General features: G+C 38.7%; 1 protein-coding gene across 1 annotated transcript; it reads left to right on the forward strand.

Annotated features, from left to right (window-relative positions):
* The first annotated feature begins 13,423 nt into the window (after positions 1 to 13,423).
* Positions 13,424 to 16,408, forward strand: LOC102778674 (uncharacterized). The gene is made up of 2 exons (XM_087833549.1): positions 13,424 to 13,434; positions 14,777 to 16,408. The coding sequence occupies exons 1-2, from the start codon at positions 13,424 to 13,426 to the stop codon at positions 15,801 to 15,803; spliced, it is 1,038 nt and encodes a 345-aa protein (XP_087689675.1). The 3' UTR covers positions 15,804 to 16,408.
* The last annotated feature ends 771 nt before the right edge of the window (positions 16,409 to 17,179 follow it).

Below are 17,179 nucleotides of genomic sequence, written 5' to 3' on the forward strand. Positions count from 1 at the left end.
TTCCTGAACTAACACTATAATAAATTATAAACCTTGAATAAGAAGGTATGCGTGAAACTCCACAAACAGCTTTCCTAATGGCATTAAGCTACCTTGTGTGTATGTGTGTGCACGAGTTACCTCGAGTCAGTGACATCTATGAACTTGTCTTTTTAAAAGGTGTTGCTGTTTCTATTCTACTGTCATCACAAAGCTTCTGTAATCTCCTCATGAAAATTCATAATCATAATCAACCACAATAGAACAACACATGAATGTGATGTAGGTGTGCTGCACAATGAAATGAAGATGTAAATAAATAATTTTAACAAGTGTCACCTCTCTGAGCTTTTGGGGATTGTGACACATCCCATGTGGCTCCGCCATTTGTCAGCTAAAAGAAGAAAAAATCTAATCCTGTTGCGTTTCACCTAAGAGCTTAGGTACGCAGCGCCGCTGTTTCGGGATAATTTTTGTCTGGAGTGGACTTAGCATACATCAACCCCATTTTCGCTTCTTATCTTTCCTCTCTCTTGCTCATCACCCGTTCTTTGCTTCGTTCGACTTTGTTTTTGCGCCTTGTTGACAGATTCTGATCTTTTGTCTGTTGTTTAAACCAAGTGAGGATTTAGCCCTGCACTGACACAGCTTTTGGCCTCGGATCTGAACTGTTTGACTCCCGGCAAACAGCTTTTATTCTTCTTCTTCATCTTTTTTTTTTTCCTTCTCCGCACCCGGTGTAATCCTCACAGATAAAGCAACCTCTTCGAACACAGCGGAGTGTAGCAGTTGCTTAGGCAACAGACTATCCCATCTAATCCAACCTGTTCCCATCTCCCCAAAGTCTGAATACCTGTCGAATTGAAAAGCTTCCTAAGCTCACCACTTGTTAACCTTGAGTCTTGTGAATAGCATTTTCAACGAAGATTTCAATAACAACATGTTACCTTATTCATCAACATTAAAGCTTGAGAGACCTCTGACTGGTCCAGCTGTGGAAACTGTGAGGATAAGATTGCACTTGGTTCGACTTTTAAAATAGGAAGCGACTCACGAAGCAACAATTTTGTGACCTCGACAAGAAGATTTGCTGGCAGCAATGTGTCCACCAGTTGGGAACTGACTGTAATGAAAACAGAGCTGACCTTAGAATACCTCGCAGAGCACCACATTGTTTGTCTTTGGGCCCCCCTCCCCCCAAAAAATCATTGTTCAATTCAACTCTTAGTTTCCCACCTCAGAAAGAAATGATGGGGGAGAGATGGTCTCGCCAAGTGCTTTATAATCTTCCCTGGGGTGCCAGGAGCAGCAAAGTGTTGGGGACATAGTATTGATTTATATAAAACTCAATGTTCCCTCCGCTGCCCAGATCTGAGTGTGTCTGGACCGTGAGAGCGATAAGGGATTGGACTAATGTGAGTGCAGGGCAAAAAAGGCCTTGATGCCAAATGGATAAGCTCAGACTTTTAACAACCTGAAAGTTTGCACTCTCGCTGCTGTCTGTTATTTTATTTTTTTTCTTTCTTCTTCATCGTGTCATTGCATTACAGTGCTGGGTGTTGATGAATTGGAGCATTAAGGATTATGTTCTCCAAGAGATGCCCCTGGTGATTTGGGGTAAAAACTGGAATATGTCAAGTCACAGTCTGAGGAGAACTAGAAGCTACTGCATAGATTTTGGCCAGATTTATAAGCCTAATTAGGCCAGCCCACACAGGCTCAGAGAAGTTTGCAGACTTTACCTTGTCATAGTTTTTTATCTGATGCTATCTAAGGGCAGCTAAATCGCAAAACTGCTGCCTGGAAAGCATATATACCCCCTGAGTAGATGCAAAGCCCATATAAATACAGTATACTGCTTGCAAGGTGCAAGTTCAGCTTGAAAACATTCTCGCTTAGACAAACGACTGAAGTTATTTATAAACATTTAAATGTCAAATTTCATTTTTCTAATTGTCCTTAGAAACTAGGACTTATTATTTTCCAATTATCCAAAGAGGCTAGCCATTTATTTTTCTATAATTACTTTCTTATATTTTCCTACTATGTATAATAAACACATCCTTAATGATCAGTTCTATTATTCACTTGTTAATTAGGAAACCCTGTTTACTGAAATCTAAACTGAAACCATTGGTGTCTGTAAGAGGAATAATTGTCTCTGGACGTTTTAATTTAAAGTGGATATGAGGAGATAGTTCTGGATGACATATTGTCAACCTCTACCTGAGTAGAGTCGGAGAAGTTGTGAATTATTAAAAGATGAAAGTGTTTTCAGTATAATTGACTTAAAGAGTCACTTTTACCCAATAAAGGATAACTTCATAATGGCTCAGTTACAGTTAGGGATGGGAATCAAGAGTTCCCTGTAGTTCAATCTCTTGAAATTGTTAGTCTGCCTGCCTACTGATCCCGCTTATCGGTTCTTGCACTTGCGCTAAAGTAAGCTAGTTTTAGCTCATCGGTTCTTGCACTTGCGCTAAAGTAAGCTAGTTTTAGCTCATCGGTTCTTGCACTTGCACTAAAGTAAGCTAGTTTTAGCTCATGTGCTGGAGAAGGAAAATAGTGACGCAGTCTACAGCGTGGATAAGGACATTAGTTTTATTTATATTGCACAAAAGAACAAGAGCACAATGGTTAAGTAGAAACTGCATCCAGGATAGAAACAACTGCATTATGCTGCTAGCAGAACTTGAGCTCTTTGCAAGCATCTGGACAGACAACATATTAATGCTAAGCTAGCCAAGAACCCAGAGTGATGTTAAAGCTGAGTGAACAGCCCAGCAACCAGACCCTGAACTTCAACAGGCAATAACGGCATTGATGAGCAGTCAGGCTGCTGTTCACGTTCCACAGGAGAATCACTGTGACGAACGTTATGAAGTGTCTTTGTGCTGGTTTTCATCTTTGATTTGTGGTTTTGGCTTTGTGTTCATATCTAAATGCTAAGACAAACATCATATGTGTGTCCTCATTAGGATGGGGATTTTTGTTCTGTCGCATGGAAGCAATTTGCAATCAACAGAAATTCTCAGCTTCAGCTACACTGACGTTGAAAGTAATAGATTAATGAATATACATTGGAGTTGGAGAGACTATAGAGTTTGTGATTGCTTCCAACATGATAATGGCAGTTGCTAGGGGGGTAAGAATACATATAGAAAAATACTCTTGTAAAATATCACCATTAATATAAATGTCAGATTTTAATATTGCAAATCTCAAATCGGCCAGATATATGGTAGCACTTCAATTCATTTAGGCATGTAAAAACGGACGATTCTCAGAACGATGATGAAATATGATTCAAGTGACTCTGGACATGGCAGAACATGAAAACATGAATCCATATTGCGTTTTATGAGCAGCTCAGACTGGTGGTGGTGGTGGTGTAATGGTGCGGGAGATGTTTGGCACACTTTTCACTATAATACAAAATCGGCACACAAATAAATATACAGCCCACCCAAGTATTGTTGCTGATCATTTGCATCCCATAGTGTATCCAGCTTCCAACATAATAATACACCATGTTACAGAGGTTGAATATTCTCAAACTGATTTCTTGAGCATAACGATGAGTTCACCGACACAAATGGCCTCGACAGTCACCTGATCTCAGTCCAGTAGAGCAGCTTTGGGGTGTGGTGGAACGCGAGATTCACATTATGGGTGTACAGCAACTGTGTGATGGAATCATGTCAACATGGACTAAAATCTCTGGGGAATGTTTCCAGCAACTTGTTGAATCAATGCTACAAAGACTTAATGTGGCTCTAAAGGCAAAAGGTGATCCAATCCATTACTACCAAGGTTTACCAAAGAAAATGGTGTGCAAGCTTATATAAGTAGAAAGAAGTTGCACAACATGGAAATATTCTTGATTAGTACATCCATCCATTTATTTTCTCAAAGGCTTTTCTTATTCAGGGTCACAGGATGTTTAGTACTTTACTTTAGCAAATCAAGGAAATATCAGGAACACAGCTTTCATGAAAATGAAGAACTGCTGCTGCGTGCTGGGATTTCTGTCAATATTTTTTTACCATTGTTTCAGGAAGCCATTGTGCCATTGCTTTACGGGTATGACAGCAAAGATGTTGAAAAGCTGTGTAATCCATCACAGAAGAAATAAAAGCTGTGATCCTTTTTTTGTTGTTCTGAAAGTTACTTGCAATGCATTAACTCATACACATCCAAATATCCAGTAACTGATGGAATGTGTAAGCCCTGCAACACAACAACCAAAGTAACTGCATTCCTGCTTTGCTGATTCATTAATGAAACAATAGGTTCATTAAGGTATAGAGCAGTCATTCATATGAGGGTTGGCAGACTTGACTTGTGGTTTATGCCAGATTGGACTACATGCAGTTTTATGTAAACCTGGCTGCCTTGAGCAGTAGGGAAAGCGCAGCCAAAACATTGCATAGCAATGTTTAGCATGAGTGACTGATAAGAACCTCTGCCGTGCAGAAACACTGATACAGTTTCCAACTAGGTATTTGTGCTATTGCATCTGATTCATATCTAGCTATAGAGCAGATTTGTGTTCTCTCTGAGCTGCTTCTTTTACTTTGTGAATTGTGAATAAAGGTTTATTCTCGCAGCTTATTATGTCAAACTTTTCAGTTTTTTATTCATTGTACCAACTATCATGAACGCTAAAATTGTGTACACTGTGTGGCATATTTTTTGTGTTTGCCTTTCAAACACGAAACTCACGGACATACTCGTTCAGCACAGCTCTCATCTGGTGTTTCCATTACAAAGAGGAGCGCACATGCTTTGATGGAGAAAGGCACTCTCTCGCTCCCTCTCTAAAACCCTAATTGTACCTGCTTCCAAGCCTATTTCTGGGACATCAAAGGATCAACTAGCCTAAGTGCTCATGCCACAGTGTAAGGGTGCATATTGAAGCCTGTATTTAGAAACTCCCATCATTACCATGCTGATGTAAGGAGGGTTATTTTCTCATATGCGCTCCATACCAAAGCGTGTATAACGTGTAAACATGAATCAATGGCGCCATCACATGGACAGCAGAAGTACTGACTACTAGTGGATGATAATTTGTTTGAATAAAAGATGAAACCGCAGGAGACGGAGCACAACAAGTCTGGGGGAATTCATGCATAGCGCTAAATAGAAATTGATTTTGGGTAGCAAATAAGGGACAGTTATGGAAGCAGCCTCCCTGCTTTGAAAGTGAAAGCCTTCTTGTTATTTAAAAGTGTAAAGAGAACAGATATCCCATTCAGTTCCATGTCTAAAGGTTCAGATGTTGACCTCTGACCTCCCAAATTACAATACAAATTTCTCGCACGGCTCATATTTTTTGCTTCTCTGTTGAGTGACGAGAGCCAGCCCGAGTCATTTCAACTTGTGATTTTCTATGATGGCTTGAAAAACATCCTCCAACAGCATCTGCTGCTGGAGGAAGGCCAGAGTGATATATCTGTTGCTAAGCAACCACTTTGACTCTTATTTTGTTGTGCAGGACCACTAACTAGATTTTCAGACAAGGTTGCATCAGTTCGGTTTGATTCCTCTGCAATGTTGGAAACATGCAGAAATCAAAGGAGAGAGTGTGTATTATTGATGTGTCTGTGCTAGCTCTATGCGAAAAGACACATTTTAATATGAAGTTACAGATGAGAATGCAAATGTAGGAATGGAAAGTGGCTGAAAGTCAGTGTCTATAATGATACTTGGTACAGTTTATTCTCGTGCGTCATTTCAAAAAAATACACCAGATTTGCACGCTGTGAGGCGAGCCCTCACGGTCAGCAGTCAGAACTGCAGCAGTAACAAGGAGGAAAAGCCCATGGAGGGAATTAATATAATTGAAAAGGCCCATCTGAAGCAGTCCTCCTAAATAGCATGCTCCTTTTTTCCTCGTATCAAATCTGGAAAGATACACATCATTTAAAATTCAGTGATACGTCCTGTGCGTTATCTGCAATGAGCATGTCAATAAGGCTCCATACATTATTTAAATGTCTTATCGGTAAATGGTTTCTTACACAGCTCTGCAGAAGTAGACCCAGAAACATCAGCTATTTTGGTCTTTGAGAACAACAAAATGACAAAGTCCCAGCGTGGTAATATGCTGGTGCAAATCTACATGTACAGTGAAGCTCCACTGCAACTTGGGGAATAATATGTGGAATAATCAGTAATGCAATAGTGCTGTAGTTGGTTTTGTAGCTTACCTTTTCACACTGATGATGCAGATGTCCTAATATACAGAGACTTTAATGTAGCGGAGTGAAATCAAGTGTTTAAAAGTGTCTATTGCTTGGTGGTTCTCAGCCATCTCTTTTTTATAAAATAAATAAATAATTTTACAAGGTTTTTTTCTGCCCTTCCTTGTGTTGAACTCTATTGTGGAAGCTTCTTTCAAGCAAACCTTTCAAACTTTTTTTATTATATTACCCATAGGCTATGTACTCTTGGCTGGTTTGAAGACTGCATGCAAAAAAGACAAAAACAAAAAAAACTGTATGCATTTCTATGGTGTCTCCATTCCTGTTCACCGTGTACACCTCAGACTTTCAATATACACCACCTACAAAAACACTGTGATTAGTATTCTGCAGTGGCTCAGTGTATTCGTGATGGGCAAGAGGAGGTGTACAGAGGACTAGCTGTTGACTAGCAGGTTTGTGGAGAGACAGAAATCATCTGCGTCACGTACCCACTGAATCAGATTCTACAAATCAGTGGGTATACTGCAAGAATTTTCACGTTCTGTAAAATATTGAGAAATAAAAATAGGTTTAAGTGAAGTCTGGTGCCTCACAACCTCGGGTTTAGAAGCTAAATCCATTTAATGGTACTTTAGGGGCTAAACCTTAAAACAACTACATTCATCGTTCTGTTTCTCATTACCACCAGACCAGAATTCTATTTCTTGTCAGTTAAATTAATACAGCTTTGGCATGTGACAGAGTCTGCATAAAACTGCAAAATATATAAGCCTGTAAATGTGTTGTGTCTCCTTCTGATGTGTCAACATCAAGCAGTTTTTTTGGGTTTGGGGTTTGTTTTTGGGTTTTTGTTTTTTTTTTTTTTGGGGGGGGGGGGGGGGGGGGGGTTGCTGCTCTGGTTTTCTCGTGTCTTCTTTATTCCCAGAGGTTCTTAGATGAGACGTGGAGGAGAAATGACAGTCGTTGTCACTGTGATGTAATGCAGCAGGTGACTGGATGAAGAAGGCATCAGTTTGAGTGAGCAATGAAGCCCTGTTCAAGCAACTACTGTATAGTGTGGACGGCAGTGACAACACCTGGCTTTATGGGCAAAGGAGATTTCATTTGCAGTGCTCCTATACACATCATGCTACAGTAGGCTCCAAAAAGCTACCAACCAGTGTTCTGCAGGTGACCTTGAGCTCTAGTAGAATCAGAAGAAAACTGAAAAATACAGGTTGTATAAAAAAATCAGTGAATACTGGACTGGCAGAAATACCCACCTTGTGAATTCTTCCTTAAAACAAATCCTTTTTTCATCCTCTCCACTGAATGGCTTTGATAACTGTATTTATTCATCTGTCAGATAAATGTCATGTGCCAGAACTGAAAGCCTACAATTACATTCAGTCTTATTGTGGGTACAGCAACCTTTGATCCAGGTGTTTTAAGAGAGCTGACAATAAAGTAATAAGCCTTAGTCCTTTCTGGAGGCTCTCTAATGATAAAGATTATAAATGCAGCACTGTGCAAAAGTCTTGAGCCACCCCTTATTTCTTTGTATTTTGCTTCCAAGAAGACAGACTTTCTTGTGATTTTTAAAGTGGTCTTGAGCAATAGTTCTCCAGCTTTTTGAAGAACTTTCAATATTTTTCTTTAGACATGGGTTGTTTTTTCACTCATTTTCAGTTCAGTCCTTGTACATGACCATTTTCAGAGGAATGCTTTTTTGCTTGTTAGGAGACTTAAGACTGTGACTTAAGGCACCTCACTCAAGAGATGAACAAGTGTTGTGTCTAAACATAACAGACAACTTAGGAAAAAACTAATGTAAAACTGTGTTTGTAGGCATTTTGTTACTAGCAACGTGGCAAAGCACATATTTGTTCTCATTTCCTTTAGTTGAATCTATGAAACAAATTCAAAAAATGTTTGACAGACAGAAATTAGCATTTTTGCACCAACAACCCAAAAGGCTATAAGCTGAAACTTTTTAGGGAGGGCAGAAAAAAAACTGCTATGGTTTCAAGTTGCCTTTCAGCCTGTAGTGTCGGGAATCTTCTCAGAATTGATGGAAATAAAAATGTAGATTTTGATCCTTTGTCCAATACTACGTGAAAGGTGTCTTATTAGCAACAGCTTGACAGTGATCCCAAACAAACTGTCAGTGCAGTAGAAGCATACCTGGATAGAAAAAAAATGGAGCATTACTGAAGCAGTGTGAGATCTTCTTGACTGAGAACAGAAAATTGATCCGATTCCAGCATCGAGAACTATTTCTGAAGTCTGTAAGAACAAGAAAGTTTGCCTAAGAGGGTTCAGGCTGTACTGAAAGTGTTCCTACCAAACACTGACTTTCAAGCTTGTAGAAACCCTGTTTTTCTTGTATACTGCAATTCCATATATGTTTTTGTGTTTTCCCATTTTCATATCAAAATAGGGTTGACTGAAAGAAAAAGGGTTGACTCGAGCCTTTTGCACATACAGTGAAAGTTTTGCTGTGTAAGATATTGCAGGCATTACAGTTAGGTTTTCCGTTGTCACCGACAACAAACATTTGACCTCAAATATGAATGCGAGAAGTTTTGCTGAGCAGGGCCTGCAGATAAGTCGGTATTACAAACTAAGCATATTTAGTGTAATTCAAGTTGGCAACAAAGTCAGGCTTGGCAGAAATCTCAACACTGGCCATAATATTTAGGTCCCTGTATTTGCTCTGCATCTACAAGCCACTTTGCAACCCACCTCTTCCTTTGTTACTGCTTTCTTCTGTCTTGCTACTGCTATTCTGAGTGTTTTCAATGTGTCTCACTGAAAATCTCTGATGGTGTGAAAAAAAAGAGCCAATATGCCAAATGTAAATATCTGTAGTCAATATTAACTAATATTACCCACCATAAGATAATCTCAAGTTTAGCAAGGCTGTGTTTTATCACTTATGAACAGAAAGAGGAAGGTTTTCATGTTTCATTGGTAAGAAGTATAAAAGACATACGTATGGACAAATTAGGTTTGGACTGATGTTTAGTCCATATTCCACAAGATCAATTAAGAGGCATTTCCACTGTAAAGTAAAAACTCAAACAACTAAGACGACACAAAACCAGAAAGAGCAACCTGTACGAACGTGTACCATGCTTCTATACTCTATTATATTTTTGCTGCAAATATTGTACTTTTGTACTCCATACTATTTCTTTTAAAGCTTTAGTTACTTACTATTTTGCAGATAAATTGCAATATACCCAGGAAAAAAAGAAATAAAAATCACCAAGAGTTGCAATGATCCAATAACATAAAGAACATGAATCTGAAAAGTGCTTCTACATAATGAGTACTTCCTTTAAACACATTTTGATTATCCAACTCATGCACTACTAAAGTACTTAAAGAAGATTATTTTACGTAATTAAAAAGTCTAAAAACTTTGTTTTCCTACTTTACAACAAACGGATCCAACACACAGCCTGAAAATCACGTTTATGCTTTTTGATGCCTGTCACTGAGTGAACACTGAGGAACAGTTTTCAGTACCAAAGTTACCAAAGTCACAGCTGTGGTCTACTACAACAGCTGGGGAACAGTCTGTTGTACCTTTGTGCTTCTTCAGGTATTAAAAACTGTTTATTGTTATGCTTGTGGGAAAAGTGAACTAATAGAAAATACTTTTATTATGCATTCCGTGACTGCTGGCTTAACAATATAACGGGTTCTCCTATGACATAGCACAGTAATACTTGTAAGAAGATGTAACACTTTGAGATAAGTATTGGGTTTAAGGTATGAACAGTGTGTCAAGCATAAGGCCCAGGGGCCAAATTTGGCCTGGTCAGCTTTAGAACAAGTGAAGGAGAGGTATACATTTTGGACCTTTAGCTGTATTTTTTCACTGATAAATACCTCCACCATGGCCACTCATACAAATGTAATTAAGTAACAGATATATGACAGAATATCTCCTGTGTTTTTTTTAAGTACAGAGTTTAGTTTTATACCAATAGTACAGTAATTTTCTATGGATTGACATTTTTAATTACAGGACACTCGGTGGGAAATGAATTACTGAACTTTCGCTGTAATTTTACACATTTCTTACACTTTAACAGATGACAAATTGTTTTCCTTGTAACAACAGCAGTGTTTTAAAATCAAGTTTTAATAAAAGAATCTGGTTTCTTTGTTGTGTATCTGATTAATTAGAATGACTTTGTTACTGAAATACTGACTGTTGCTAGTTTTCTTTGCTATTCAAGTAAACCTGGAGACAGTTTTGCCCAGTGTGCTTTTACCCCATCGTGCTCTTTCAGTGGTTCTTGGTGGCCCCACTCTCTCTGTTCAGTAGCTACGAATACATTAATTGTTTTTTTTTGTTTTGTTTTTTTATACAGCGCTTTTAAAAAATATTAAATTAAATAATTAACATAAACAACTCTTCATCCCTCACTAAGAACCTTCTTTATGGGATGTGAGACTGAGACGCATACAGTATCCCATTTTGACCAGGACCTCCAAATCCAGTTTATGGACTTTTATCCCTTTCTGCCTGAAAGTAGAAACTTGGTTGCACTGGGCTAAATGCAAATTTTCAACCAAATAAACTTTTTTTTATTATAAATTATTATTATCAAAGTATACTGACGGACAAGGTGGATTAATATAGGAATACCACATAGGGATACCATTCATACTGGCATTTCCCTAGGGCTAAACACAACATGGAAGATCATATTGGGAGTCTTTCAATCCTAAACCAGAAGTTGCCAGGGGTGGGAATAAATTCACAAGCCTCAAACACAGAAAAGTATTTTGGACTTATGTCCTTAAGGCCACCAGTTACCCAGGTCTTTTTGAGGCCTTACACCTTATGCTTTTTTGTATTCAGTACCTTGGTCTCACATTAGGGTGGCTGTTTTTGTAATTGACTAGAGCTGACCAAATGTTTTATCTTTCATTAGTAACACTGTGTGGTGCAGCGTTTGTAAACTGAAACATGCTGAAAGTAGCGGCAACATTTTTCCACATTTAGCTCAAAACCTTACAAAAACATGTTTTTTTTTGTCACTTTTTACAACATTTAGTAAAATATTTGTAACTTTTAATGTTTAAAACACAATTTTAAATGTTAAATCTAAATACTACATTTAAATCTAAATGTAAATTTTTAAATCTAAATGTTACAAGAAACTTATTGTACGGGTCAACGGAAATACCAAAATAAAAGCTTTACGAAAACCTCCGGCGCTAAAGTGATCCTGACAGTCACCGCTCGCCTACCAGCATGCCCAGGGATTTAGCTGAAAACATCGGAAGAGCCGTTTTGTCGGCCATCCAAAGGTTCAGCAGTAGTGCACCCTCAGCAGCTGCAGTCTCCACTTCACAATCGCCGCAGCATGTGTGCAGCTAAATCGCTGGACATGCAGAAAGGCAAGAAGTGAAGCAGCAAATGGCGGTGAGAAGTGACCGTCAGGACTACCGGCACACTTTAGCGCCACATAACAGTGCTGCATATTTAATATTAATTTAACTATCCTGTGTTATATATATATTGTGGTGTACACTATCTTTGGTTGGAAACGGGGCCATGTACTTCCTGGAGGATGGCCTCACTACTGCCCCTAGAGACTGAAGAAAATGATGCATGTAGTGTTAGCGCAGGTGTTTTGAGTGAACCCACTGTTGTTTTGTTTTTAGCTTTGTATCGCTACACCCTGAAGAAGGCACACCTGATATTCTTTTTTTTTTTAAATGTTTTATGTTAGAATTGTGTTCTCAGATGTTCACCCACCTTTGAAGAGGTAAGAGCTCCCTTTCTGATTTTTTTTGGCCTTTTTAGCTTTTCTGTATTGTGCTGGATAAAACTAGAAATTAGCAAAAATTAAAAGTGCTTTCCTAGCATTATTTTTCCACGTAAAAAAAAACAAACAAACTACTTGTCTTGATCCCAGATAACGGCTTTTCCTTGCACAACATAACTTTTAGTTGTAAAGTCAATTGGTAAACTTGATTTATTTATTTATTTTTAATTGTGTACACATTTAACTTTGTTTGTACAAAATGACATTTTGCTTGACATGCCAACTCCTAACCCTACCAAGAAAATTCGTTCATGAGCTTCTGTAATATGAATCAAAAGGCTAAATTGCCACCTCAGCATGCAGTCAAGTTCTATAGTCTTGTTAATGCCCTACTAATTTTATTCATGTGTGTTACAACAGGGACACATGGAAATGTTTCAGGACACTGGCCCTCGATAACTGCAGTTTGAGACCACTGGTATAGTGTTATGGAAAGTTACAATGTGGTATATAAATGTAAGTTGTAGTGGATTTTAAAATGGATAACATTTGAATTCTTCACTGCTGCATACTTGCATTAGCATCATTTTTTTTTTTTTGTTTTAAGTGTTCAAAATTCTGCATCTAATAAAATGTACACAAATCTGTGTAAATATCAAGAACTGCAATTTCAACAGTGGATAAAGCCAGTTTTGTTTGTTTAGTTTTTTATTATTATTATTGGTTTTGTCTTAACTAGGGGTAGAAAATATAATGTGTTGATTGTGATTAATTAATGAAAAAAAAAATAACGAGTTAAAAATAACAAATAACAATTAATGGCACTTTGCATTTCAAGCAAAGGGCAACTTTGCTAGGACTGATCGGAGGCAAATTTCGTTTTCAAAAGACTACCCGTGCAAAAATGAGTTTGCATACCACCAGAACACTTCAACCTTATGGTACCAACTAAATGCAAAACATGTTGCAGCAAGCACAGAAACTGTGGGAGCTGGTACCGTTAGCAGTTCGAGTACAAACAAAAGGTGTCAGCAGCTCAAACTTGATGAAATGACTGGCTTCAGGACCAAAATTATTAAGTCAACATCGGACAAACTTACAAATTTTCTCGCACAATGGATTGCTCGGACTGTAGACCACTATCAGTGGTAGAAAATAGGGGGTTAGAAAATGTCCTTCAGATTCAGATGAGTTTGTACAGCGCAAAATCCACCATTAGCCAAACAGACTGCAAACCGCTGCAGTGGTGTTCCCGTCGAGCAGCGACCCACCCACAGCTGTCTGTCCTGGCCTGGCCTGCAAGTATTTGTTTAGTCCTGCCACTTCTGTCCAATGTGAGTGACTGTTCTCACTTGCAAGTCACATGGTAACAAAACAGAGAGCTGCCTTGAGCTCTGAAAATGTGAACAGGCTAGTTTGTCTAAGTAACTGGCTGAAAGAGATGTACAGTAAATAAGAATGGAGATATTGTGAGTCCAGTGGGTTTGGTTTTTTTTTTTGTTTTTGCACTAAAATGTTCAATGGTAACACTGTTTTAACCTAATGTACGAAATAATTTTGGCTAAGGTTACTCAGAGTTTAAAGGTGAAGCTATTCAAGTAACCTTTTGTTTTTTGTCTTCTTTTTTTTTTCAGAAGAAAAACTGCACTTTGTGTTGAAATTTTAATTATTGTTATTTAAAGACAATACCATTTTGAAAATGTACTTAAAGTATTTAAAATAACACTTTATTTTTAAGTCTTTTATAAAGTCAGTTTTTTTTTCTCTGTTTTGCATTGCAATGCAGTTTAAATGTTGTTGTTTTTTTAATTAGAAAACCTTTTGCGCTTTGGGGCAAATTTTCTTGTGCAATCAAATGTGCTTAATTAAGATTAATTAATTATGAAGCCTCTAATTTATTTTTTTAATCGAGTCCCACCCCTTATCTTAACATATTTAAACAAACATTTGACAAAAAACAACAATATTTTAAATATCTTTTTTTTTTAACCGCTATTTTATTTTATTTTACGTATTTTAATCTTTATGCTACTGAGTGGCTCATTTTGTGTTTCTTTACTAAAACTGCATTCAGAGAGGGGCCCCTGCACCAGTGCATGTATGCTTTTTTGCTACTTTGAAATGATCATGATACACACCAATTTAAATGATTAATTTTAAAATAAAATTGTTAAGCTTTTCCTGATACCTTTCCTTTGTACTTTTAGGTAAAACAACAGAAGCAGACCATTACAGACTGATGGTGGGATTACAGCAGAGGGCAGAACAGATGAAGGTGTGCAGGGTGAGAATGGAGAAAACAGCAAAACATTGATACAGTTGTAATTTTCATCTTATACCCATCTTATTCTTTCTTCCTATTTTCATCCCAGTCTATCCTCTCTGCCTCCCAGGCTTCCTCCTTCACTCTCTCTATAATGCTTTTCCTCCTTGTCTCCCCATCGTCCTCACTTCTCTGGGACTTCTTCACTCTCTCTATAATGCTCTGTTTTCCTCCTTGTCTCCACTCTGTCTCACTATCTTATTACCTGTCTTTCACTCTGTCCTGGGTTCTTTCTCAATTTTTTCCCAGTTTACTAGAGTTGTAATAGTTTTGTGTCATATGATTAGTTTTTATTGTTATTTTGTTTTGACTTCTTTTTAATTCAGTTTAGTGTAATTTAGTTTTCAGAGTGTTTTGGCTTGTTTCAGTTTAGTTTTCATTATTTAAAAAGTGTACTCTTTAGTTTTTATTATTTCAGTGTTATTGTTAATCTATTTCTTCCTTCCTCTCCATTTCTTTCTTCTTCTTTTGTCCCTGGTGGTCGGCAGAGGAGGTCGTCCACGAAGCGTCACGCTTTGTACTCCAGTGAGCGGCGCGCTGCTGCAGCAGAAGGCCAAACCATTGGAGTTGTCGCTTCTGGATCAGTTGTTCCAGTTCTATTCTTACCTCCACCTTCCTCTCTACCCATTTTCCTCCCTCTCTACCTGTCTACCTCTCTTCCTCACTCACATCCCGTCTTTTCCGCTTCTTAGAATTACTCTTCGCCTTCTTTCCTTGTTGTCCTTCCTCTTTACATGTCTTTACTTCCTTTCTGTTTTAATCCCTCCTTGTATTCCTGTTGTACTTCGCTTTCTCAATGTCTTCTTCCCTGAGTGCCCACAATTTCCTGTCCTTCTGCTATTCCTGTCTCCCTCTCCCCTCCCTCTCTGTCTCCTTTTCTCCATCCCTTCTTCCCGTTCTCCCTTTCCCTCCCCCTCTCTCGCTACCCTTTTCCCTCTGTGTAACTTTTCCCTGTTTTATTCCTTCTTCCTATCTTCCTCCCTCTCCTCATGTGTTCTTCCCATCTGTCTCTTTATTCTTTACTCTCTTCTCTCCATTTTCCTCACTCCCGTTCTGTTTTCTTCTCTCTTCTTTTTCAGTCTTTCTCCCTCCCTGTACTCCTCTCACCCTTCCTCTCTTAACATCTTCTTCCCTGTTTTCCTCCTGTTATCTCCTTATTCTTCCTCAGTCTTTTCTGTCTTCCTCCTTCGCTCTTCTCGCTGTCTCTTCAGTTTTCATTTGTTTTCCTCTCTATTTTTGTTTTTCTTCCCTCATCTCCATCTTCCTTTTATCCATTTTTCTTCCTTCCTCTTAATTTTTTCTTTTTCTTCTTTCCTATCTCCCTTCCTTCTTTGCTGTCCTTTTTTTCTACCTGTCCTCCATCTTTCTATCTTCCTTTCTCCCTGTATTCCTTTCATCCTTTCTCTCAGTTTCTTCCTCTGTTGTTCATCCTCCCTGTTATCGTTGCTGTCTTCCTCCCTCCCTCGTTGTCTTCTTTTCTTCATCTGTTTACCTCTCTTTCCTTCTTGTCCTTAATCTCTACCTATCCTGTCTCACTCCATAACATTATTCCTGTAGTCCTTCTCCTTCCTTTCTTTTTGTCCTCGTCTTTGGCTATCCTCAGTCTTTCCTCCTCCCTCCCTGTATTCCTTTCATGCTTCCTCTCTCTGTCTCTTCCTCCTTCCATTGCTCTTTTTCTGTCTCCCCCTCTGTCCATTTCCCTCACTCTCTACCTCTCCCTCCCTTCCTTGTTGTCCTTCATCTTTACCTGTCCTGTCTGTCTTCTTGTATTCCTGTCCTTCTCCATCTCTTAACATCATCTCCTGATTTTTCTACTTTCTTCTCAGCCTTCCTGTCTTTCCATTTTCCCACTCTCCCTCTCTCTCAATGTCTTCTACCCCGCCTTTCTCTCTTGTCTTGCCCCTATTCTCTCCATTTTCCTCGCTCCCACTCTGTTTTCTTCCCTGTTCCTCTTTTTCTGTCTTCCTCCCTCCCTGTATTCCTGTCACCCTTCCTCTCAATGTTTTCTTCCTGTTTTCTTTTCAGTCTTCATCCTTTGCTCTTCTTGCAGTCTTCTCAGTTTTCATCTGTTTTCCTCTGTATTTTTGTTTTCTTCCCTCATTCTATTCCTACTTCCCCCTTCCTCTACATGTCCTCCATCTTTCCATCTTAATTTCTCTCTGTATTCCTTTCATCCTCTCTCAATTTCTTCCTCTCTGTTGTTCATCCTCTTTGGTATCGTTGCTGTCTTACTCCCTCCCTTGTCCTCTTCTTCCCTTTGTGTCTGTTCACTTCTCTTTTTTTTTTGTTCTTCATTTCTACCTATCCTTTCTTCCTCGCTCCCACTATTCCTGTTGTCCTCCTTACCTCAATGTTGTCTTCCCTGTCCCACTGCCTCTCTTCCTTCCTCTCCACATATTTTTCCCTTCCTTCCTTGTTGTCCTTCCTCTTGTCCTTTCTGTCTTCCTTCCTGTATTCCTGTCATTTTCCATCTCTTAATGTCATCTCGGGTTTTTTTCCCGTTTTCATCAGTCTTCCTCTCTCTGTCTTTGTTTTCTCTCCCTCTCATGTCTTCTTCCCCGTCTTTCTCCCTTTTCTTTCATCTGTTCTCTGCATTTTCCTCACGTCCGCTCTGTTTTCTTCCCGTTTCCTTGCTTCCTGTTTACCTCTTTTTTTGTTTTCTCCCCTCATCTCTGCCTTCCTGTTTATTCATCCCTTTCTTCTTTTCTTTCCTTCCTATCTCCCTTCCTTCCTTGCTGTCCTTTTTTTTTCTACCTGTCCTCCATCTTTCTATCTTCCTTTCTCCCTGTATTCCTTTCATCATCCCTCTGTTTCTTCTTCTTTGTTGTTCATCCTCCCTGTTATCACCGCTGTCTTCCTCCCTCCCTTGTTCTCTTGTCTTCTGTTTCCCT

The sequence above is a fragment of the Neolamprologus brichardi genome, chromosome 20 (genome assembly GCF_056152115.1).
Source record: "Neolamprologus brichardi isolate AB-2024 chromosome 20, ASM5615211v1, whole genome shotgun sequence".
NCBI classification, from domain to species: domain Eukaryota; kingdom Metazoa; phylum Chordata; class Actinopteri; order Cichliformes; family Cichlidae; genus Neolamprologus; species Neolamprologus brichardi.